This window comes from Kryptolebias marmoratus, linkage group LG2 (assembly GCF_001649575.2).
Source record: "Kryptolebias marmoratus isolate JLee-2015 linkage group LG2, ASM164957v2, whole genome shotgun sequence".
NCBI lineage: Eukaryota > Metazoa > Chordata > Actinopteri > Cyprinodontiformes > Rivulidae > Kryptolebias > Kryptolebias marmoratus.
This window is the reverse complement of record NC_051431.1, coordinates 6,598,363-6,623,913: the sequence shown is the minus strand read 5'-3', so window position 1 is coordinate 6,623,913 and position 25,551 is coordinate 6,598,363. Positions and strand designations below refer to the sequence as shown.

Below are 25,551 nucleotides of genomic sequence, written 5' to 3'. Positions count from 1 at the left end.
TGAAGGGGAGATGATGTAGAGCCATGGCGGAAGTGTCCACATCTGCGCCAGTCAAGCTGCGTCTGTCCTTCACGACTGGCTGAACAGGACCATCCTTTCAAACACACATCTACCCCTTTCTCCACTGCCTGTCTCTCCCCTCACATTCCCATGCTCTGAAGTATAGGCAATGACACCAAGCTGGACTATTTGCCATCACTCAGCCTGGTGACAGCACAGTCCCCTGCTGTTAATGTTCATGCTGCCTTCTGACGTGATATATAAATATGTCTAAGCACATATGAAATATGCGTGTATGTCTACATTTCATACATGACAAACAACAGAAGCTCTGGTTGAGCACAAAGAAAGGTAGGGACATTGGCTTTCATCTCTTAAAAGAAACTGTGGCATCAGGGGGCTTACCTCCTCGACCAAAATTACTCAAGTCATTCGGTCCCCCGGAGTTGCTGTTGACAGGCAGGCTGGTCGCTGGCCAAGAGTCTGCTAACCAGGGGTAGCCTGGGTCGCTGGCATTGAGCAAACCTGGCCGGCTGAACAGAAACACAGGTTGAAATACCTGATTAAAGAAACTATAGTACTGCCTTACTGCAAGAGTTATTTAAATAATAGCATTTTTATTTTAAAATAGGATTCTGCATTTTTTCTCGTATTTTTAGGGAACAAAAAATGAAGCATGTAATTATTATGAAATATATGTTTGAACGTTAATGTGTTCATAATAATGTGTGTCTGTATGAGATAAGCTTGCCATAAGCCCCTGAACCAAATTAAACACTACTGAGGAAATGGAACACAGATACATTTTCTCTTTCACAAAGTTGAAATTCCTTCAGGCAAACACAGCCCTTTTACTTCTCTCATTCTCCTGCTGTGCCTTTGTCACATTCATTCAGTTATTTATGCATAAGCACACTGCAGAGACACTAACACATGCTTTTGCCTTCTATACACATGCTGGCAGCCGCAAGGATGAAATTCTTTATTCATTAATATCTTTTACAATGTGCTGTGTTTTCCCATTAACCCCTTGTAGTGATGTCCAGACAGTTTAAATCTTTATCTGATAAGGACTCAAAACTCTGGCCATGACCTGCTCTAATGGTTGTGGGATGCCTGCACGTGGGAGTGGGCAGTACTTTTTAACAGGTGCTGTGTCCCTCTTGAGGGTGTGAGAACCATAAAAGCAGCCATCAAGATTTTAACCTGCCATGGGTGACTGCTGGCAAGCCATTAGGGACACGTTTCTGTACAATAACATCTAAGGCTTGTTACCATGGTGAGAATGAGGATGCAGTGAAATGCATTTGCTTATGTGTTTGTTTATAAACAAGGCAGTTGCCAGCAAAATAGATTGAAATGCAAACAAAATTAAGTGCTAACATCAACGATACATCAAGCCCATTTGAGCAGACTGTCACATAAAACATTAAAAGTATACATATACTCTTCTGCCAGCAACTAACAGTGCTGTATGAAGCATATTACAGGAACATTTACACTCTGAGAAGCTTTGCTGCACAGTTGTTTCCAGCCTGGCTGTGTGATGGGGCTTATTGTCTGAGCTCCAGCGTGGTGATGTGTTGGCTCTAAGGGACTAGGAGAGAGTCAAGCCCTGAGGACAGGGGCAGGTAATGGGTGTGCTGCAGTCCCTCTCTGCCTCAGCTACTGGTTCTAATGACAAAAGCTGTTCCACAAAGGGAGGAGTCCAAATGAACTGCGGTGCTGGCTAGCTAAGAGCCCTCGCTGTGGTTCCTGAATGCCAAAGCAGGCCCTCGGGGGAGACAAGTCATTCAAATTGATGGTTGTGCATCAGACACATGCACTTTTATGGGGCAATACATCTCTCCCTGTACTTCTACCTCTGTTTCTGGCTGACATGTTACACTGCTGCCATCATTCTTTCTTACCATACCATATTTTCCTAACCCTATTTTCCTTTATTTTTCCCTCTAAACAACTTCACCCCTTATTTCTCATCTTCCCCCTGCCTCTTGTGCACTTAGCATCCGTCATGTTGAAAGCTGCAAAAAAGCTAAAAAAGGGGGACTTTTTTTGTTTGTTGTTTATTCCAGCTTAACTGTACCAGAAACAGAGTGCCAAAAGTAAAACAAACACATAAGTAGAAATAAACAAGCTCTTGACTTTGTCTCATCAGCAGCATTACTTGTCCTTTGTAAGGAAGCTAATCAACACCCCAGCCCACTCATAAGCAACAGAGAGGTGCTGATGAAAACGGTTGCATTGTCCTTGCATTCATCACACAGCAGAAGGATAATTAAAATAGGACTGATATTTGTTTTGCGTGTGTATATGTTATAGTGTGGTAATGAGAAAGGGGTGGGGGGCAGACACTGGGTCATACATTTGATGAAAAGTTGACACCTTACTTTTAATCTTTGTCCAACCAAAGATGGATGGCAGCCTTGGGAGATAAAATCTGATTTGAAGCATTTCCTTCTCCCTATTAGACATTTCAGTTACTTGTGATGAGCAAGAAGGAAACCATAAATACTGCCACAGATGCCTGACTCCAAGCTTGCTATAAATAAGCCAAGTTTGAAAGATTAATTCCAAACCAACGTCATAAATCAGTTGTTTATGGTTCAACAGACTAGTGAATAGAACTTGCTTTAAAAGTAAAGCCTTTAGTTAACACTTAGAGCAGTGAAAAATACAGCTTACTTCATAGATTAGTTCTTGAGAACATGCCGTCAGCTAGTATTTAGATCCTGGGATAGAAAGGAATCTCTATAGCAACAGTTTTAATAAAACCTGTTCTCTCCAAGGCTCAGTCTCTTCTCTTTGCCAATAGGAGTGAATCTGCATTGCTAAAACATTGATCAGTGCTGAGATAGGAAGTTATTACTACCTACCAATTACTATCCTCATATTGACAGAAGGATAAGGAATGAACCCTTATCAGCTTTTTATCAATTTCAATTGAGCAGCCAAAGTCAAATCTTCCAGGTCTACAATCTGCAGCCTATTCATCTTCCGTGAATCATTTATTTTGTGATCGATTAAATATAATTGTTCAGTCAGAGCAATTTGGCAGGAGCCAATGAGAAAATGGAAACAGATGTGGCTTCATTTGCTATTGTCTAATTAATGCAATAAACATTCCATGCAACAAATTATCACATTTTTTTCTGGGGTACTCTGCTTCACATTTTCACTCTCAGGGCAGATGGGAAAGATGCAACATCTGGGATATGATGGCATTGGAGTGACTAACAGATCAGAGGCTTGTTTTAGAGGGCCAAGCTGAATCATATTTTATTGTTGTGAAAACTGTGGGAGTCACTGTTAGTGAAAAATAAAATAGACAAATATAGAGTGCCAAAAATACAGACATTTCAAATCTCACTTGCTGGAGTGGGAATCAGAAGCACTTATGTGGAAAATTGAAAGAAAAACACAACAGCAGAAACTAGATGAGAAACGGCATGGCAAGTGGTGTGGCTAATTCATTAAGAGATTGCTGGCAGCTCACAAAACACTACAGCAAAAATGTGCATTGTTGCATCCAGTTATTTTTCACAGAAAAAAAAATGAAACCATTAGATATAATAGATAGAAATAAAACTGCTGATACCAGACTGCAGGATCGACGCATTCCCAAAAGCCCAAAGACAAACAAGGTCAGATTTAGTTGCAGTCTCTCAGTGAGTGTTTAAGATCTGCAGTTTTCCTGAGTCAGATGTGATAAGCAATAGGTAGATAGACTGAAGCTTGGGATTCTCAGGAGAGTCTCTGAATACCCACAAAGACTCAGTAACTGGTGCCATCGCGATGTGCCCTTTTCACTGTAGCCTGTCTGCTTTCATTCACTAACATGCAATGAAATGAAGCAGGCTGTATGGGGGTGCAAGTGGGGTGCCTCCACGCACACACACACAGTCACACACCTCTCCCCTGGGTAATTATTTTTACATTATTACATGTGCTCAGATCCCAGCCGCCCACGCAAGGTGACAGGCAAATTTATCACTCCAGAGGGCTTCGGGGTTGCCTGTAGCTAGCAGCGGAAGATAAATGACAAAATAAAAGCACTCTCTGCTTAAATTGTTTCTGTTAATTCTGTTGAAGAGATTTATGAGTTCATCTATCGATGCATAAATGGAGATATGGTAGAAATATATATTTGCACGCTGTCTTGCATCGTAGGCACACAACAGGTATTGGTAATCCATCAACCTGTCAGTCATTTATCAGAAAAAAAAGCAGCTTGTTGTGGACTTAGAACCTTAGAGTAAATGCTTAAAAGACAACAAAGACAAGCTTTTATTTTGTTAGTGATACTTAAGACAGCCAGAAGAGTCTGTTCCGGGTGAGCAACTCACCTTCCATTGCTCATCAGACCACCATCAACTCTCTGGAATGTCACTAAAGTCAGAAAAAAGAGAGAAAAGAAACAAAATGAAGTTCTTTTTTAAATTTAATACAACCTGATTATATTATGTTTAACATGATTAGATTATGTGTCCTCTTTCTTCTCAGTTTTGTCCAGTTTGTCCTTGTACTTCAGCATCTTCCTTTTTTCATCTTTTTTAGTTTTTATTGCTCAGCTAGTTAATGGAATCACTATGAGCTTCAGATATCCATCTGCACTTAATGTTGTTAGTGTATTTTCTTTTTTTTCTTTTGTGATGGTGAGCAGCTTTGATTTGCCTTAGTGGAGATGTCATGCATTCTTCAAGGACAAGATGGCTGATGAGAAGCAAAACTCATTTCATCTTTTGATTTTGCGACTGAGTTATTATCAGATTTGTTATTAAATTTCAGCCAAAGAATGATTACAAAACTCAGAGGGCTCATTAATCACTTTGAGTTTTCTATCTCGAAGCAATGCAGCTGAGTTACTGGTCCTTTGGCTAGCAGCAATCCCCAGAAGCCACACATGTGGTCTCTTCCATGAAAGAGATGTATAGATAAAAAGAGGCACTTTTTCTCAGTGGCTTGTAAAACTCTGAAAATTAAGGATCTTCATCGCTGTTGGGATGAAAAAGCAGCAGAGAGAGTTCTAAGCATGTAAGAACTTCAATGGATAGCAAGAAATAAAGAAAAGCTGCAAGAGTTTGGGAAATCACCTCATACCAATGATAAAAAAAGCAAATGAGGGGAGATGAGAAATGCTCCACTAAAAAACAGAGAAGGAAGGGGAGCTGCTAGTAATTTGGATCATTTCTTCCACAGATGGAGATTAAAGAGAAAAGAAGGCTGAACATTTTTCCTCTTTTTTCTGCTTCATTCAAGTTGATTCCACAACAAGCCTGGGCAAAAGATGGGGCTTTTCTGAGTTTGACGTAGTAGCAGGTGACAGCCAGAGGAAACTCCCACAACAAATCAGAAGACTGCTAACAGGGGCTTTAAATGTATCTCCAACATTTAAGATGATCAAATATTCTGTCATTTTGTCAAGATAAATGTGTTTTTACATTTGCTGTAGCATATATGTTTGAGCAGTTTAGTCTATTTAATTTAATTTAATAAACTTTTTACAAGCAGGTAAAATTCCAAGTTTACCTAATATTAAAAGTCTGTCAGTTTTCAAAGCTGTCAGAAAAAAAAACAGCTTTGAGAACTCCAGACATTTCCTTCTTTATTCAGTCACAGCCAAAGCCATATCTTTTTGTTCCCCCCACCAGCAAACTTAAATTTGAGAATCCTCTGTTGTCTGAGTGAGAACTGACAGGAGAAGCAGGCGGAGAAGAGAGGAGGCAGTGCAGCAGGAAGGCCTCTGAAGTCTCTATCTTTGCTCAGGCACATTTCTGGGCTGCAGTGGAAGACTTTTATGTTAGCCAGAGTGACATGGCTGGGCTGTGCTTCTCGCCTCTGTCTCCAAGATAAGCACTTTCTCCAGTATGAATACAGATTAATCCCCTTTAATAAGCATCAGTGGTGGGGTGGAGATTGAAGGAGTGTAATCAGCATATAAAATTTTCATCAAATCTAATTCTTGCTGGCAGCGTGCCTCAACAGTGTTCTAATTTACTTTTCCTGCACTGACAACTTTAAGAAACTGAGACAGAACACTGAATACATCAACTAACTGTCAATGAAAAAAAAAGAAGTAGTGTAAAACTATTCAATAACACTCTGATTTATATTCAAAATATTTCCTCTGTCTAAATATATAATGTGTGCTGAACTTAAGCTTAAATAGTGCATGCCAATAAAAACTCTTGTGAAATACCCTGCTTCCTCTCTGGCTTCTCAGAGGTGTTTTTCTAATTTAAAATTCTGCAAATTTCACTAACATATTGTGCATGTCTTCAACGATCTGTTGTTACAGCTGCTGTGTACGGAACAGAGAAAACTGGGTTTTTTGGATTTAGAATAAGCAGGATTCACATACAGATTTATGCAAGCTTTGACAAATAATAGTTACTATAGAGAGAGAAATAATCTCTATAATGAGTTGTAGAACACATGGATTTCATATACAATTCCTTTTTTATACAGTTTTTGCTAAGTTGTACTTTATCACATTTATTTTAGACTTTTTGCTCATTCCTCTTATTTGTACTTGGTAGTGCCTGTTGTGTTTAATCTAATAAATGGCAGACAGCAACAGTGTTTCCACCCTGCAGTTTCTCTCATCAAAAATTTTAATTTTGCCCACTAAAAGGGGCTATAACCATTATAGTGTGAGACATTACATATAGATGAAACAAACAATTAAAGACAAAAGGGATCACACCACTAAATGACACCATAGGGCTAAATATTGGTAAATTGCAGTGTGACTACAAGGAATAGAAATATCCTTGGAGGAGGACCAAATGGACAGTCTTACCCTGCACCACAATAACAAATACACAAGACAAAATGGATCTTCATTAAAAAAAAAAAAAAAAAAAAAAAGGAAAGAAAGAAAAGATATTGCAGACATACAAGCATATACATGTATGATGGCTGCAGGTTTGGCAGGGGAAAAAGTAGAAATAGACAGAGCTCAAGTCATGGCCAATAACAAATCGAAATTGCTTTGAAATATAAGTTCTCATTTTTGTCAGGTAAGTTGCCTTCACACTTATGAGGTTTCAATTTTCTTTGGCCATGACCAAACATCTGGCAGTCCAAGCATGGGGGCTAAGAGCGGGCATTAGGTGCGTTCAGGTGGGGGCGAGGAGACGGGACAAATGAACAGTACCTGCAGGGGTGAAGGTGAAGGACTGAACTGCAAAACAAGAAGACAGAAAAGTTGTGCGTTAAAAAGCCTGCGGAGATAAGCAGTGCTTTTGGGGGTTTCTGCACACTTGGGACGAAGGCCAAGCTGAGAAGTGATAATGGTCAAACAAACCAGTATGAAACCACAACGTCACCCAGTGTGCAGAGCTAAAGCTAGGAAAGCAGCCAGCTCAGAGGCCACAGGGGTGCAGAGAGTGCCACAAAACAAAATAAAACACACAAACATAGAAATGTAATACATGATGATGAAGTGTAAACCATCTAAAAGATATTCTCAAAAATGTGTTTCTCTTGATTTTTTGTATAATAATAAGATCAAGAAAAACTGAAACATTTGAATGTGTCACCAAAAACACAACCAGTTCACTACATTTACACCTCTCTACTGAAATCGTGTGGACTTGGCAGAGTATGTGACCTTGCCTGATAGTCTTTACTATGTTTCTGTCAGAAATATGTAAGAGTCAATGCGTGGGTGGAGAGGTGAACAAGCTTCGACTTTAGTGACCAGCAGCCGGTCCTGTCTGCTCACTCAGCTCGATCATCCTGAGGTTATAACACCATGGGTGGGTTTAACAAAAACTGCTGCCCTCTGGAAATGTTTTGAGCTGACATCTGTCTCTCTGAGGAGTTGTAACAGAGTATATATCTCAGCATTCATGACAGCAGCTACATCTAAGTAATGGTCTGTTGATAAAATACTCCCCTTCAAAGAAGAGTACACAAATACATACAAAAAGTAATTATTATTTTTCTGAAAGCGCCAACACATTCAAATACTGCTCAGTTTACCAAGCTAACCTGCATAGTTGCTCAGACCCTTTCTCTTCTTTCTTCTCCAGTACAGCCAGATGCTGAAGCCCATGAGGATTACCCAACAGGCCCCTCCAATACCGGCAATAAAAGCGGGCTGTTTAACCACATCAGTTATCTGTTCTGTGATGCTGTTGTTCCGGTTTCCATGTATAATTACGTCCCGAAACTCTTTACCTGAGGGCACAGAAACAAACAGACAACTTTGATGCGATGCTGGTCAGACATTTATAGGCGGTAAACAGGGAATATCAATGCTGTTATGTATCCTTTGATTCTTCAAGTGAAACTTCAAACATCTATGTAATACTAAAGATCATAGTTTCTTTCTTTTTCTAACTTATAAATACATTAAGATAAGGTTGGAGAAGGAAGGAACTCAAAGAAAGCAGCTTTAATTAATTTCAGCTGATCTACTTTTTCAGCAAAGCAGGGCGTACTACAGAGCAACAGATGAACAGTAAAATTCAATGTGCAGAAGAAGGTAAAGTCTAAAAACTTATAACAAAACCCTCAGTGATCAGGCTGCTTGCTTTGCTCAGTTTCGAATTCATTCTACTACCAGTATAAGACACCATATGAAATAAAAGGAGGCAGCTATGTACTCCTTTAATCCAAAATCACAGGTCATTCCTACTAGAATGCTTAACAATATTTTTTACAGCAGCACAGAATACTAAACTGCAACAATGACCAATTTTCAAAATGGCCAAAAATAAATATATATATATTATTTGCAAATGCACATGCAAAGTTGCACAAAACATTTGATCTATATTTAACTTTGAAACCAAGTAAACACATACCCTTTAGCCCATTTAAAGGCAAACAAAACCATAACATATAATAACTGCAAGCTCAGTCCTCTGCTCTCAGAGATGGATTATGTGAGTGACACAGGGGAAATAAGTACATGCTGCAGGCCAAGTCATCAGTTATGGGTCAAATCAGAGAAAATCTGCCAGAGCTCCACATAAATCACATGTAGTCAGACCACATTTCAAACTAACAGTGTTTTTACAGTGTCTTATATTTGGTATGTTCCTTTTTTCCCTGATATCATAACAAGCATCATTCATTCGCAACTGAATGATGATGATGTCCTTATTATCAGTTAGTCCTACCAATGATAATAGGTTGAGGTTCACTCTTGACTCCAACTCCTGCACTTGTGCTGGCAGCCACCTCTACGTGATAGACCACTCCCACCTGCAGTCCTCCCACTACTACAGAGCGTATGGCTGCATCCACTGTCTTATTCACATGGAAACGTGTTTCATTCCCCAGGCACCAGATCTGAAGCAAAAACAGAGGGAAAAATAGAAATACGGTTGATTCTATTTGGTTGTGTAAGAGTTCAGTGAGAATCAATGCTGACTTGCTGCAACAAACCTTGTACTCTTGGATGATGCCGTTCTGGTGGTCTGGTGGAGGGGGGTCCCAGGAGATGCTAATAGAAGTGCTGTTTTGGTTTCCCACGGTCAGAACTGTTACTTGCTGAGGAGGAGCACTGGGAGCTGAAATAGATGGCAGTTCAACAGTCAAATACACAGGTTTGCAGCTCTGCCAGTCATCAATAGCAAGAACAGTGTGATTCAGTATTTCATAAGAGTGACTGAGAATAAATCCATAAATAAATAAATAAAAACAAAGACACAGAGTCACCAGTACACATGCTTTTTAAAGACATGATATTTTGTAGGGATGTCACAGTTGACTGAAAATTGTCAAGATAAGACCAGGGCAGATATGACATAGCTATAGGCTGTCTTTAACATTTTGCTATGATTTAATATATCAGCCTGTGCTCTGGTCTGGTCTGGTGGATTTGCACAGAGGATACTGGTATTGATTTGTGGTATGATGGCCTGGCACTGTCAAGCAAGAGTTCTCAGTCACACTAAGACTCAAGCATTGACCAGTTCAGCACATGGGTCAACAGGCTTAGAGGGATGAAGCGCAGGCGCAAAGAAAAAGTGAAAAAGTACATTTTAGGAGGAGCAAACAAGATCTCAGTAAACATATTGACCAACATTATTGATCAACCAGATGAAACTGAAGCCAGTAGGTAAGGATGGAGGAGAGCTTCATAGAAAAGCAAGCCTAAATGAATCAGCTCTATCCACAGGCAGACAGGGAGAGGATAGAAATAAGGCTAGTCCAAGCTTTCATAAACCTCTGTTGTTATTCTGATGGCAACAATTTTCTGACCCCACAAGGGGTAAGAGGAAAAATAAATAACAGTTGGCCCAACTGGAAATAACGTTTTAAAAATAATGTTTTCTCATTTCCGCAGTGGCTGGCAGGGGAGCAGCACCACAGCAGAATACTGACAGGTCAATTACTCCTGGGCTGCCTCTCTCTCACCTCACCTCCATCCAAAATGGCACATGTCAACCTGTAAATCTGTGCTCATCTCTCAGCGCAATTGGCCACACCAGCCCCCAGAGAGCCAGAAGGCCCTGGCATGGTAGAAGATGAATGGTTCCAATGATGAACCCAACACCTCAGCCAGATTAGAAACAATCTACCAAGCGAGCATCTGATCAACCATCATAGTCAGGGCCCTCCAATGCTGTATTACGTTCAGGTGATAAAGTGCCGGGTTTGTCTGCGGAAGCCATCACAGACAATGTCGTTCAAAGTTAATGTTATGAATGATTTAGCAGCTTATTATCATGCATATTTGTGCTAAACAATACACATTTTTCATTAGAAGCCTTGGAGGCTGTGCTAATAGGGCCATTAGCAGAGTGATGTATGGCAGGCAGAAATGTGACCCCCTGTGTTGCATGTGCACACCATGCTGTGCTGACTGATGAGTGAATGCAAACATATCATATCATTACCAAAAAGTAGCCAATAGTTAACAACAAAAAGCGGGTGGTGTGGGATCTCCCCAGAGATCAGCATAGACAATTAGTCTACAAATGAACATTTATGCAAACATAACTGATTCCCCTTCTCCCTAAATAAACATTATGTTACATAAAAGATGATGCTCCTAAGTATCTTCTCAGACAGTCCTTCAGTGGAAATCAGATGGTAGCCAGAGTTCAATTATCAGCCAGACTGCCCAGATGGAGGGTTAGAGAATGTGCAAAAAAGGGAGAAAAGAGACTAAAGGAATGAACAGAACATTAGAATGCTGAGCATACAGTACTGTAACTCTGCAGTTGCATGGATTTTCTCTGGGGATTTTTTTTTCTAATTCTGTAAGTAAATGGACGACCTAAGTTTTAATCACCCCTTGAACTAGATTGTTTTAATCCATTTAGTCAGCCCTATTTGTCATCCCAGGGTCTCGGAAAAGCCAGTAGCCATGTGTTTGACAATGTCACAGTTATGAACAGGCAAAGCGGCAGGGCTATGACTAAAACAGATGTGGTCAGAGGACATGCATAATGTGCTATCAACACTGGTAACAGTGGGGCATGTACTGTCTGACACCTTAAAGAGATAGGTGCTTTTGCACGTCTGTGCTCACTTTTTGTGCGTATTTGCATGAGGTTATGTGTCAGGGACAGCTATAATGTGATGGCAGCTCTACTCCTGTGGCCAGCTTGTGTGTTGTACTGCATATACTGCTTGGCCACTGGAGATACGGTCCCTCTGAGAAAAGAAAAATAAATGAGCCTGTCAAAACAATAGGATGTAAACTGTCTCCAATATGTACAAGCCTGAATATGCTGCAGCAAGATAGGCTTTGTCTCCAGTATAAAGTGTCTTTATGTGTGTGTATGTGTGTTATTGAGAGGATGTACTGTATTGAGTGTTTTTATCTCACTTCTTATTATAGGATAATTCAAGTTATTAAACTTAAAAGCTAAAGACAGGTTGGTGAAGGACTAATATATGCACTTTTACTTTGCACAGGTAAAGATACTATATTCACTTTAAAAAAAATCTTTGTGTGTCCTTGTGAGTGATTTTGTGCCACACTGCTCTGTGGCCTTGTCAGAGCTTTTATAAATCAAGCTTTGGGTGACAGATTATCTTTGTAGAAGGACGTTCCTACTGTGGCCAATCACAGCTCAGGTCTGTTAATGTTGAATTAGAAGAAGGTTGGCAACATCACACACAATCATCAACAAACAAAATCAACAAAGAAATAGGATGGAACTCAGACAATAAGAACAAACACAAGCACATGCACATAATTTCACATTTGAACTGAATTTTAGATAAAATAAGAGGCAGAAATCTGTGTTACTGCCATAGAAACATACACAGCTAAAGGATAATTTAGGAATTGTCATGCCATTTTTGATTAAGATCACCTAATGCTTTTTACTCCTCTTGCAATCAATAAATAACCACAGTGATTTATTTCACTTCTCACCCTCCTCAGAGGTCCGTGCTGTCCTGGATTCACTGTCCATGCCTTGAAACTCATTGAAATAGGGCCGGACCTTAATTTCATAAACAATTCCCTTCTTAAGCGATGAGAGGATGACACTGCGCTCAGAGGGGACTTTCACATCCTGGATCTGCCATGGTCCTGGCGAAGGAAGCCCTGATGTCTGTCTGTACAGAACTCTGTAACCCTGAATAAACTGGGACTGACGATCCACCTGAAAAAGGAAATGAAGATGGGATTGTTAATGTATTTGCTGTATTTTGTACTTGGACTGGTGAAAGCTACCTTGTGACATTGTTTTTTTCTGCAGTGTGCTTTACAAGATTACATGCATGACACTTTAGAGGCTGTTACTTGTTTAATGGAGCTTTTATCACCAGCCATGCCACACTTTGCTCAATTAGCACACTAACATTACCTCATGTTCACAGCTCCTAGCCTAAAGTGTTGCCTTTTCCATTAAAATGCCTTTTCATAATGCCACCTTATAGGGCATGTGCATGTCCCAAACGCATAATAAATACTAAACAGAGACAGTTTGAAACAGGTCTCAGCACATCTAAGATGGGCTGTAACTATAAGAATGTCATGCAGCAACAAATACATAGACCCAGGGGACACAAAGCCAATGTACAACAGAGGTGCTATCAGCAGGCATTTCCCACTGAAAAAAACAGGAGACAGAAATTGTGATGAAACCATGAAAGCTACAAAGGGTACTTCCCTTAAAACTTAGGCCATTTAGTTGAACAGAAAAAGCTGAATTTATGCAGAGGAGGAGCAGGCGCATAACTCACTATAATAGCTTGTTAACAGTAGAGAAAGTGAATGCTGCTTTCAAGTGGGATATTAAGCAGCTGTTTTTCAGCAGTGTAGACTGAGTAAATCAGCAAAATGGATTCCCTTGTTGGTGTGTGACTTTTATTAATGAAATGATTTCGAAATATAAAGTGGCTCCTCTGTTTACAGAAAGGACCCTTGATTGATTTAGGCAGACATGTTTTGCGTTGACTGTACATTACAATCATAAAGCAGTGGTTTAGAATTAAATTAACAACCAAGTCTTGGGGTGAGACTTACTACAGGGGTCAATAAACATGTCAACAGGGAAACTGCCAATGCTGTTCATTTGAAAATGCTAACTAGCACCCCATTCCACTAAGTGATGTTACGCAAATAACTACAACTGAGTGATTTATAGTGCCATAATCAAAATAAACCACCACATATAATGAATGAACACCTCAGCCATCGAGAATCTGAACAGTCTTTTTGTCCTCATTATCATGCAATTAAATATAAACACTCACATCCAGGCTGCAGATTTTTCAGTGTTTTCATTGTTCTTCAAACTGTCTAAAATAAGCATATAGTTGATTCTCATGGCTAAGCAAACACTACAATAAGTACCTATCCATAACGGAAAATCAAGTGTATGCCTACATATAGGAAGATGAATATGTTTTCACAAAGGCAGAGGAAACCAGCAAGCATCAGCATTAATTTTAATAATTATTTTCTGCTGAATTATCTTTGTTTTAGCAGGGAAACAGGTAAGTGAAGATTGATGAACATCCAGGTGTTCCTGACAAGTCTTTTGATGTTCATGGTGGTTAAAGAAACCATTTTGCTACCATTTGATGTTTGGCTACTTCTAAGTCACCAATTACAATATTTCAAAGCTGCAGACTGAGGGAACAACCTGACAGAAATTCCCTGACATAAAACAAATGGTTGCCTCCAGCAGCAGCTTCAAAGGGAAATATTTAATGTCAAGTACCTTCACTTTATGACTGAATTTAGCAGAACTAAAAATGTAGACACAATAAAACACACAAACCAAATTACTTTTGACATACATTTTCTAAATTCTTGGACAGTTAGCTAGATAGCTAGCTATCAAGCTATTTGTCTGGCTTGATTGCTGGACAAATAAAAAAATGCACAAAAAAGCTGCGTCAATCAAATTAATATAGTTGTTAGGAAAAATGATATGCTGCACTTACGGTCCATGTGACCTGTATGGTTGTGGGACTCAGTACAACTGGGTTATGCAATCGAACAATGACTTCACCAAGTTCCTTCTGCACGTGTCTGTGGTCAACACCCTGGGCTGGAGGGCTTATATCTATGAGAAAAATAAAGAAAAAATTGACAGAACAATTCAAGGACAACGGCAAATTGATTCAGAACAATTTGATGGTGAATGTCAAGACTGAGCTCACAGATTTAACAAAGTTGACTTCATTTGAAAACAAACAAACAAAAAAATATTGTCTACACTAAAATAATCTTTTCATTTTGTAAAAGGGACTGAAAAGAAAGAATAAAAGGTTGAAAAAGTTTTTGTGCCTTCACTTCCTTGTGCCTGACTGAACAACCACATTAACACATGCACTCTGAATGTTTGACCCTCAGACATATTGAATGAAAGATTAATGGACACCATGACACTATTTCCTAGCTCATTTCCCACTCACATCTGTTTTAAGTTTAAAGGAAATAAAAACTTCAGTATATGAGATCCTGAGTGTGGTAGATGCGAGCCACATTTTGAGTTATTTACTGAAGGAAACAGGAAAACACTCACAGGAGAAAATTATGTTTTAAAAAAGCTTCATTTAAAGAACCCAATAATGTCATAAATCATAAGCCAACCTAACTGCGAGAGATAAGCCAAAAGAAGTAAAAAGGAAAAAAGAGTAAAGAATCAATTCATCATTAAAGCATGCTGTTATCAATCAACACTATATATCATCTTAGGACTTTTAGCTGAAAATTGCTAAAATTATAACCCTTCTAGATGCTTTTGGCTTGTGTTTGGAAGAGCAAAGCCAAAATCTGTTTTTTATTTATTTATTTTGTTTCTATAGACTTTTCATATTACTGCACATTGAAGACTGTTGTCTGTTCAGCATTGTAATCAAATCTTCTCTGGTAATGGAGATGGTCATTTTCTCCTAATATGAAGATTAACATTGCATGGAAGGCACTAATGCTGTTATGCCTTCCAAAAGTAGACATGCTTATTTTATTTAATTGCTTAAGAGTAGCTCTAATGAGCTGAGCTGAGCTGGGCTGAGGAATTTGACCTCTGGAACATTCTGCAGTGCTTTGGTACAGTAATTCACTGTAAATTGCAAAAAGGAGCTGATAAATATCACACTTTGGAGTGGAACAGTGACCTTATCATATCATAGAAAAATAAAGTACACTAAGCAAAGAAGAGGAAAAAAGTGAACATTTGAGCTGCAATATAATCAATAATCTTAGGTACCTTGTGTTCTGACAGGATCAGACATTGGGCTGGGATCACTCAGGCCCTGGCTGTTGACTGCTCGGACCATAAACAGGTAGATGGTGTTGGGACGAAGACCTTTGATGGTAAACTGTGTGGTTTTGACATGATCTGCAACTGTTTGCCAACTGTTGCTCACTGATTGACTGCAATAGAAGAGAGTGGTGTTTTTAAAACTGTTTACCAATGTCACATTCTCATGGTAACATTCCATTTGTATGTGTAGCGAATAGCTACAGTCAACCAATGATGCTACAAAGTGAAGGTTCGGTGTGATGGTACACAAACCTGAAAGCTTCAATGACATAGGAAGAGACAGGTGATGCTCCAGTCATTCCAGGCTGCCAGGACAAGGACACACTGTTTCTGGTAACATCAGTAACTTGAGGTTTAGATGGTGGGCCTGGAAGCTCATTCTCATCAAAGTTCTTTGTAACTATTGCTAATGATTCTGTATGAATAGAAAGGAGGACAGAATAAAGCCAACTTTTCTAAGAAATGTGACAGTCAACAAGTTACAAGTACATAAAATACAAAATTGTTCTTGACTAACCTACGACTTCTAAGAAAGCACTCCATGATGTTTCACCACTTGAGCTTGTAGCCACACATGTGTAGATCCCAGAGTCTGAAAGCTAGCATACAGTAGAAAATGCAAGAATGTTTGAATAAGAACAAGCAGACAGCCAAAGCTTACTGACACTTTTACTGCAAGAATTATTTTAGTAAGGCATCCACTTAAGATAATCCGTTTGCTGAAACACACCAAACTGATGGAAAGATGCCACATGCTAGCAGTGTGCAGGACAAACTCTGTGTCATTTGTGAGTGCCTCAAAGTGCTGACGCTAATTTCCTAATGAATTCTATTTTCTACTCACCACCCTTCCATCACTTTTCCACCCCCCCATTCTTGTTTCCCCACTGTCCTGCCGACCACAACAAAGCCAGGCTAATTAATTTATGGTGAGCTGATAGAACCCTTGGACCGATGACAGCTGGCTTGTCTCTCCGTCTCTCTTAGGAACTTTGGTTGTTTGTTGGTTTTTGTCCCTGTGCCTTCCATTTATTAAATAACATGTCAGTGGTCTGCAGCTTTGTCAAGCATAATAGGTATTCCACTGAGAGCTTTGAGTGGGGGAACGAAGATGTGAGCCTCTTAAATTTAATCTACTCTAAATGTGCATGTGTGTACACATGTGTGTATATATCAGTAAGTGAATATATATTCTCTCCAACAGCTGGAGTCCATCCATCCATTCACAGCTGAGCCCAGTTGGAGCTGCCATGCCACTAAGTGATGCTATCAAACACTTCTGATAAAAAAAAAAAAATCAATGAAGACTATTCATCTCTTTATAGCTGTTTTCATGCCGATGACAATTTTTGAAAAAAAAAACAAAAAAACAAAAAACATAACTCTAAAAACATCTAAAATCAAGGCAAATGTTACTTCAAAACACATACTTGAGAACTTGATATAAAACTGTTGGTACACAACTTGCATTGTGGATAAAGCACAAAAGCTAAAACTTATTACCTTAATGTATTTGATCTGCAGGCTACCCAGCTCCTGCAGGGACATTCGAGGGTCCTTTCCCAAAAGACTGACCCCATCCTTCAGCCAGCTGATGGAAGGGATGGGGTCTCCAGATGCCTGACACTTCAGTAGTGCCACATTGCCCACCCCAAGTGTCTGATTAGATGGTCCTTGGCGAATAATGGGCGGTGGTCTGTCTGTTAGCACTTAGACATAAAGACAAATTTATGGTGTTAATGGTGTTCATATAGGATGTCCAACTATAAAACAAACTGAGTCACAGCATTGATCATAAAACACACACGGACAGATGTGGATCTCTATCAAAGGGTCAACCATTTTTCCACATGCCATTAAATTGTGCCACAGAACAATGAGCATATCCTATATTTCTAAGAATGATGGAAAAAAGCTGAGTAGTGTTTTCTAGTTTCATTGATGTGGCAGAGGAATAGCAACAGTTTCCTGTTACTGCCCGGGTAGCTTTTTTTTATACATTACCCAGGACTCTGTGGTACACTTAGGCGGTGAGACTTTTGCTGGTTGAGTCAATGTGGTTTGGATAAATACTTCATTATGTGCAACGTGGGGAAAAATAAAAGATGATTCTTTAATACTGAATGTTACAGTTTTTTGTCTTCAAATCAAATAAAGACAGAAGAAAATCTTTTTTTCGCCATTCCAGTTTTACTTTAGGTAAAAGTTAATGCTATGATCACTTCCATTCATATGAGCAGTTTCATTTGCTATAATGTGCAAAAAAAAGCCTTTAGGTTACTTCTGTGAATTAGTGGGTAAGACAGAGGTGATCTCCAAGAGATTTAGCACCAGAGCACATAGACAGTTTATAATTTAGAGTTGAATAATGTGGAGTCCCCGTGGCAGCACAGAACCTACATTAATTAGAAAGTATGGATTAATGATGTCAGACCTGCAGGGGCTAATTACCAAGTCTACCTTAGTAACCTTTCAACACATTATCACACCATTGCTTCCAACCCTATTTTCTCTTTCACAGTTACATCTGACAAAAGGAAGTAATTCAAGTTCATTTGCTTTTGAGGCGTTATGGTCAACCCTTGCTTGGGGTTAACTAAGATGTAGGAAGAAAAAAATGCAAATATAAAATTTATTATCCACCACAAGTCAAATTTATTAATTAATTTTAGTCCTCTCCAAGTTAAAAATTTAAATGAAAAACTTAAAAGCAGTAAGGAAAACCAGTTGTAAAGCACTTTTGACCAGCCAGCTTGTGATTTGTCCAATTTCTTAAACACGTTTTTTTTTCATGAAACTCTGCTTTCACCTCAAGATCTACATATAATAGCATAACATATAATTAAAACATGTCTCATATAAATTATGATGTACATCAATATTTCCTAAAAGATGGTTTTTGTAAGTTTCATGACTCCAATGCAAGTTGTGATTCAGAACAGAGTAAGCTGATGTAAGACTGCATTAGGAGAAGAAACTGCACAAGTAGAGGGCAGTGCTTTGACAGGAGATTTGATGCATCAGATGCATGTGTTGATGGCATGTAGGAGTGACAAAGGGAGAAGGCAAAGCTCAAGTTGGCCTTGGGTCTCTGGATCAGGAATTTTTCATTACAGATATCCTTGAACTCCACAGACTGCTGGCGGGACTCGGGGCAGTAAATCACATAAAGACTGCAGCAGGTGTGGCCATGACCTTTCCCTGAACCCCCTTGTTTTGTCCTCCTTTCACTCATTCAACCATAGAACCTGACCAGCACCCTTTTTGTTAACATTCCATTTGGTGTATAAATTTGGAAAAATAAATAAATAAATAAATAAAGATGTCAGATTTTAATTCCCCAAATTTTGAAAAAACTAAAATAAAACAGATTTAGATTAAAATAAAATATTTATTCAAATGGAAGATGTTTGTCTTGCTTGAAAATGCTCATAAGAGCTACACTTGTTTTGACTGACTATTTACATTAATAGGATAGACTGTATGTTTCTTAGGGAACCATTTAAGACTGATCTTGTACTGAACAATACTGTATTTTTGCAGTTCTTTGAAGGACACACTAAAAGAGTGAAAAAGTCTTCCTGTGGCGTTTTTAATTTTGCTGCTTGCAGGTATTTCAACGGACATATGGATAGCCGTCTATCTTGCCATCACAGCAGCTGAGCAGATTAGATGCTCCCACACTAAGCGAGCCCATAATTCATTCCATTGAAGGCTATTGTCACTCATTCAATCAATCTCTCTGTCCCTTCCTCCTACCCTTGTGCACATTTGTGTGCCTCATCCAAATGCTGATCATTAAACTTGAAGAAACTCAAGGACAATGCTTTATTTCCTCACTGAAGGGAAAATAGGAAAGTTTTAATTAAATTCTCCCAAATTAAAAATGAAAAAAAGTCAACCAAAAATACAGAAATTAAAAGTCAATAGTGCCCTGCTACTTCAAGAAAGCAAATTTTTTTTATAGACAACAAAATCCTATTTGTAGTTATACTGCATCCTTTCAAATGTGTTTATGTCTAAACCCCAATTAAAACTGAACAAGGCAGGAGACACATTTAGACCAAATGCCCTTAATTCAAGCATGCATCATCTGTTCGGTGATGAGCCACCAGCTTCACCATGTTTACAGCGATGCTATGACAAGTGCTAATGTGCAGCTGCGTACAGAGATGGAAAAAGTCACACGTCAGTTTTCCCTCACCATCTGTGACCTCCAGTTGAGCCTTAGCGAGGATGCTGCCTGCAATGGTCAGGGCCTGGCAAATGTAGTAACCAGCATCTGATCGCTGCACAGATGAGATGGTGAGCTCTCCACTGAGCGACACTGAAAAACGACTGTTGGGCTGTTGGGGTTGGTTGGGAAAGAGCAAATTCTGAAGGAGGAACAAACAGCCAATTAGTGAGAACACAAACGTAGTGGAACATGGGAAAATTACAAAATTGCCTATTTACACGCTAAACCAAACTCACACATACACTGTGAACGCTGAAAGAGATTAAACTGTTACAGCTACAGTATGAGCAATTCCATCTATCACTTGGCTAACCAACCTCAAGCTGAAAAACATGTATAGGCTTGTAATTTTTTCCCTTGATCTTTCAGAAAAGAACCTTTGATTTTGATGGCTTCATCACTTCTTTCTGCATAAACTCAGCTGCAGTCTTGAATGGTTCTTTTGTTAATTTTTTCTCTTTAACAGCAAACTTGTACTTTCTGAGATGGCAAAAAAAGAGTTCATTGCTGTGGGTGGATATTTGTTCAGATGTTTTATAGAAAAACAAATACTGGAAGTCATAAAAATTTCATTTATGACTTTGTTGCACTTCCTTTGGGTTTATGACAGCTTGAATCTATTGGAGCATGAACTTCACTAATGAAAAATAATGTTCTTCATCAATCAGAATCTTACTTTCCCATATAGCTGTTGACAGATCAGATTTGCAAGATGGAGTCTTGTTGTGAGACTATTACAAATTTTAAAGCTGAATGGAGATCTGGACTATGTGCTAACCATGCCACTGAGCTGATATGTCTTTTATTTACATTGATGAAACGAGAAAAGTGTCCATTCAGTGTAAATATTAGATTACATAATGTTTATCAATTAAATAATAAATAAAATACCTTTGTGTCCTTTCTGTGAACAAATGATCATTCTCAAAGAGTGGTGATAGGATTTTTTGTTTGCCAAGGATATGAATATAAACCCATTTAACTCTATTTGATATTTTGTCTTAAGATTCCCAAAGCAAAAACAGCAAATATAACACCCACAAATGATTATACCTAATTACATCAACAAAACAAAGTATGCTGCTTAAATTAGCTTTCATGCACCTTGAACACTTGAGAAATATGCACTTCATTGTCCTTAAGTAGGAGAATAATAAAGCTTTTTATGTCCTATAATTACTGCAATTAATTACCTTTAATTTGCTTTCCTGGCAAATATCTTCATATCTCTAACAAATCATCAAAGGAAAGATTGAGATGGTGAAGATGTGCATCTGCTTGTATAAAATGTTTGTGGTGTATTCAGACCCAACACCTCATCTTTAATCTTTAACAGTGTGACATACACCAGCCTTACGTTCTAGGTTATAGTGACTCATGGTGCTTTAGGTCACTCATAGGTGGGTGATTATTAGTCCAAATGTTTGTGTGAACATGATAGCTTGTTAGCACTTCTGCTTACAAAATAACTGTTTCATAATTGTTGGCCTTTAGGCAAAGAATGAGTCTTTGTGTGAGTGTTCCAACCTCATCCAGAGTTGAGTCATATCTTTAGCTAATCTACAAGCCCCAGCAGGCTCCTAATTGGCCCTGTTGTTGACTGTTGTGATCACATCCAGGTATTTGAATCGGTTTATCTTTTTGAGTGAAGGATACAGGGATACAATCGTTCTTATCAGTTCAGGGTCACACACACAAAAACGATTAACACTTTGCCAGGCTCACTGTCACTTGGCAGCTCCTGAGAACAAAAGTGTATCTTTGTGTCTTTAGTGAAGATACTGATTAGAGATAGTATAGGTTGAGCTGCTGTGTGTGTGAACAGGGCAGAAGGATAAGCACACAGCTATTGTGCATATAGCCAGGGGAATCCAAACTAAGCACTGAGTGTTGATAACAAACACCCATTAGATATTAAAAAGGTTTCTGGAAAAATGGCAATATGTCTTTATATGTAGGGAATAATACATAAAAATAAATAAAAAATAAAAGTCTGGGTTTTGTTAAAGTATTTGGTCTTACCTGACTTCCCTCCTTCTGCCAGAAAACAGCAGGCTGAGGATTTCCTTTGGCTTCACATGGGAAAGTGGCAGTGCGGCCTTGTGATACTATTTGATCCCTTGGACGGATGACAAACTGGGGTGGAGCTGAAGTCAAAGGCCCAAAGCAACAGTGTTAGATGAGTAGTACAAAGTGAGGACAAAACACAGTGAGAACAAACATCTGGACTATGGCAAGGTCAGAAGCTATTAAAGCTGAAGAACTTCAAGCAAAAGCAAGCAATAATTCACAAGGTAAAATTAAAACTAATAGTGCTTCCATGCAACATTATATCTGTCTTTTGCTCTGAAGAAAGAAGACTATTACTGCCATGGTAACCAGGTTAGCCATTCATCCAGGTGAGGCTACACTTGAATGAATGACAGTCACAGTGGCATTCACAAGGAAGAGCCTCAGTCACAATGGCATTTAAATTTTAGACAACACATAGGCACACCCATGCCTTCAATACATCCAACACTGCAGTATAGTTAGGTCTAAACACAAAAGGTTAATTGTGTCTGACTTTCCATATGTAGAATTTACTCTGCATTAGAGTACATCTCATATAAAAGTCAAGATCTGAGGTGGTTTGATACAACTTCTGATTGAAGAGTTATAGAAAGGGAGTGAGAGACAGAAGAATAGTTCTGTGTTTATCACACCTCAAGCTAACACCTCTCCATCAAAAGGAGAAGAGGTCTGAAAAATTTATCAAATTTTGAGATCACACTGTGTTTTCTCAGTAAGTGGTCCCCATTCTATCAATAGTCAGACCACTTGTCACAAACACACCTAAGGCCAAAGAGAAATATTTCTCAAAGATAACTTGACAGATGTGATTAAATAATAAAGAATTAATTAATTAATTCATAAGACAATAAGCAATCAAATGCTGACTAATCTTAATGAGTAGTTGCATAATAAAGAACTATAAAGTATATGTTTGCTTTGAGAAAAAAATGGCTGGTTTCTGATTTCAAGGTATTTGATTAATTTAAATGCCTTTCAAAACCACTAACCAGTTTTACAAGTTTCCTTCAATACAGCCTAATGGTGATTTTTAAATTGTTTTATCCCACTTAGTTTAAGACAGATGATAAAACAAAGCATTTTACCTTGTATTTAACAACTTGATAATGTGCTTGCTCTGTCAATTAGAGCCACTCTGTGCCCATATTATAAAGTTTAAATTACATCATTGCTATAAACAAAATGTTCTACTTATGGTTTTAAAATGATAATCTACAAGCTATAGGTTTGTGAACTACTATATCTTTAGTATGCCTTTTCTAAACTAAAAAATAAAGCAAGAAACACCAATTAGCTGCATGACCCAAGATCTCTATTTGTTTATTCTATGCTTGTCTCCGAGGGTCATGTCCCATTTTGACAAGTACAATATTTGCTAAGAATACATCAATGACACATCTCTTACAGGAGCTAACATAATTTAAACAGCAAAAATGAAAGTCAACATATTAAAGGCTCAGAGTCAATGGCCTGACCTTTCATATATAAAGACAATGGGCAAAGAGGCCATTTTTTAGACATACATAATTAGAGACAAAGAAATTAAGACTGCTTGAAATTCTACAACACAAAATCTGAATTGTTGCAGTGCAACATCTTGCATTCTCTGTTTCTTTTGATTTTTTGCAAGCCCTTTCTCTAATAAGCCAGCTGGTTTTGGTAAGGCCAGTCTCTTTCCATTTGGCTGCTTTCTTCATGTAATCCCTTTTTGGGGGTGTGTATTTGTCAAAGATACACACAGTTGGGAATGGTACAGATGGTAACAGATTTACTGCCTTCCCGTTTGGCCTTCTGCAGCTTGGATATCTCGTGGCTCTCATAATGCTGGACCTGATACACAGCTCCTAAATCACGCTCTGGCAAGGACACTGTTCCCCTCCCTTTCCATCTACTGTTCTGTTCATCCCGTACACCATTTTACTTCCTAAAAATGTAGCTTCACACCTTACAGAATGGTTACTTTTATTGTGCTTCTAAGGTTTGTCATGTTTTCTATATTTTCTTTAAATAAAGATTTCCTCTTTCTTATTTAAACAGACTGATTTTGTGCACAAAAAGCAACAAGGAAGTTCACAGAAAAATATATATTTAATCAGTTTATTGGATGTATTTGAGTTTCATCAGTTTTTGGTTCAAAATTTGTGTTTTTTGTTCTTTTGTTCCAAAGAACTGACGTAAAAATGCACAGGAAGCTTCACTGAGATGTATTGAACTAAATTTCAGACATATCCTAAAGAAGTTGGAGTGTAACAGTTTTATAGCTTGGCTCTGGACTCACTCAGACTTTCTATGTTTTGATTCAGAGACCCTTAATGACACACAAGAAGCTCTTTCCTGTCCACTCCTAAGGAAACACATGATCAGGGGCCCATATTTAATTCATGACAAGTCACATCTGCCTGCTTTGGAGAGGGCTCAGCATACAACAGCAGTCAGGGTGAAAAGAACAAATGGACAAGGAGACAGAGATCCATTCAGTGCTTGCAGTCACAAACATTTCCTCCTCCTTCAAAATCCCACGTTCAATCATATTTTATTCAAAAGTTGACAGCAATTACTGTCTCTTCCCACAGGCAGACTGAATGTGTAATTTCTTCCATTTTCTAGGAAGCTGACAGTTTGACAATCGTTGAACAGCTACTGCTGTTTTGGCAACTCAAGTCCTGCCACTGAGGCAGAGTCTGTTTTTTTATTATTTTTTTTAAATCAGTCAAGTCTGTCTTGACTCAAACTTCTGCCATTCTTTTCCTCTCCATTCTTTGTCGTGCTGCAGGTTTATTGTTACAGCACTTTTCTTGTTTCTCCTCTCAAGAATGCACATCTCCCTCAAAATGATTACACTACCAATCTAACATTCTAAATGCATCACATTTGATTCTACTTTGACCAACAAAGTAAGCTAAATTGTGGTTTCCAGTTCTGAGTTGTGCAGCCGAGCAAAAAAAGAAGTCTGTCCAAGATAAACAGATCTCAGGATGGTGTTCCAGCATTTCGCAGATGGCCTAAAGACTCACAACTTAAACACAACCTGGACCATATGAAATGTCTGAGACTATTATTCTGCCAGCCCATTCAGCCATTGTTAAAATGCAGAGCGAAATTGCAAACATACAGTAAAGCAAATTATTATAATTGATATAACTGTGCTGTAGAAATGTGTTGCTGGAGCCAACACCAGTTCTGTTAGCTGCCTAATAAAATGTTAGTGCAAACAAAGCTAGAAAGAAAATTGAATATTGAACATAAACATTGTAAATATGACTGGATAATCCTGTTATGGCAGTTGTTTGCTTTGTTAAAATGAAACCCTGAAGAATCTCTTACAAGAAGAAAGATCTGAACATGGCTAAATGGATACAAAGTTTGTAAGGTTGTAAATATCAAAAACTAAAAAAAATATCATCACATGATAAATGTGTATTGAGTGTTCACTGTTACTGAGTCAGTTTACAAGCAATTGTCCAGTTCACAGAAAACTCTGTCCAATTTGTTCAGCTTTTTCTAAGCTGGGTCCAAATAGCACCTGCTATTAGCTAT

The 25,551-nt window shown here is 38.5% G+C and overlaps 1 protein-coding gene across 11 annotated transcripts in view; it reads right to left on the bottom strand.

Annotated features, from left to right (window-relative positions):
* robo2 (roundabout, axon guidance receptor, homolog 2 (Drosophila)) overlaps window positions 1-25,551 on the bottom strand; it is a 250,952-nt gene that overhangs the window by 18,791 nt on the left and 206,610 nt on the right. For 6 of the 11 annotated variants that reach the window (XM_037980438.1, XM_017416385.3, XM_037980434.1 and 3 more), the window contains 13 exons: window positions 21,964-22,088; window positions 19,909-20,080; window positions 17,208-17,413; window positions 16,222-16,303; window positions 15,957-16,119; window positions 15,648-15,814; window positions 14,377-14,498; window positions 12,353-12,584; window positions 9,403-9,527; window positions 9,135-9,306; window positions 7,999-8,187; window positions 4,347-4,389; window positions 406-533 (listed from right to left, as the gene is read on the bottom strand). In XM_037980438.1, the coding sequence (XP_037836366.1) occupies window positions 406-533; window positions 4,347-4,389; window positions 7,999-8,187; window positions 9,135-9,306; window positions 9,403-9,527; window positions 12,353-12,584; window positions 14,377-14,498; window positions 15,648-15,814; window positions 15,957-16,119; window positions 16,222-16,303; window positions 17,208-17,413; window positions 19,909-20,080; window positions 21,964-22,088 (1,926 nt within the window). Of the gene's footprint in view, window positions 1-405; window positions 534-4,346; window positions 4,390-7,159; window positions 7,187-7,998; window positions 8,188-9,134; window positions 9,307-9,402; window positions 9,528-12,352; window positions 12,585-14,376; window positions 14,499-15,647; window positions 15,815-15,956; window positions 16,120-16,221; window positions 16,304-17,207; window positions 17,414-19,908; window positions 20,081-21,963; window positions 22,089-25,551 lie in introns of all 11 variants that reach the window. The other 5 variants (XM_017416383.3, XM_017416389.3, XM_017416384.3 and 2 more) reach the window with 1 other exon arrangement.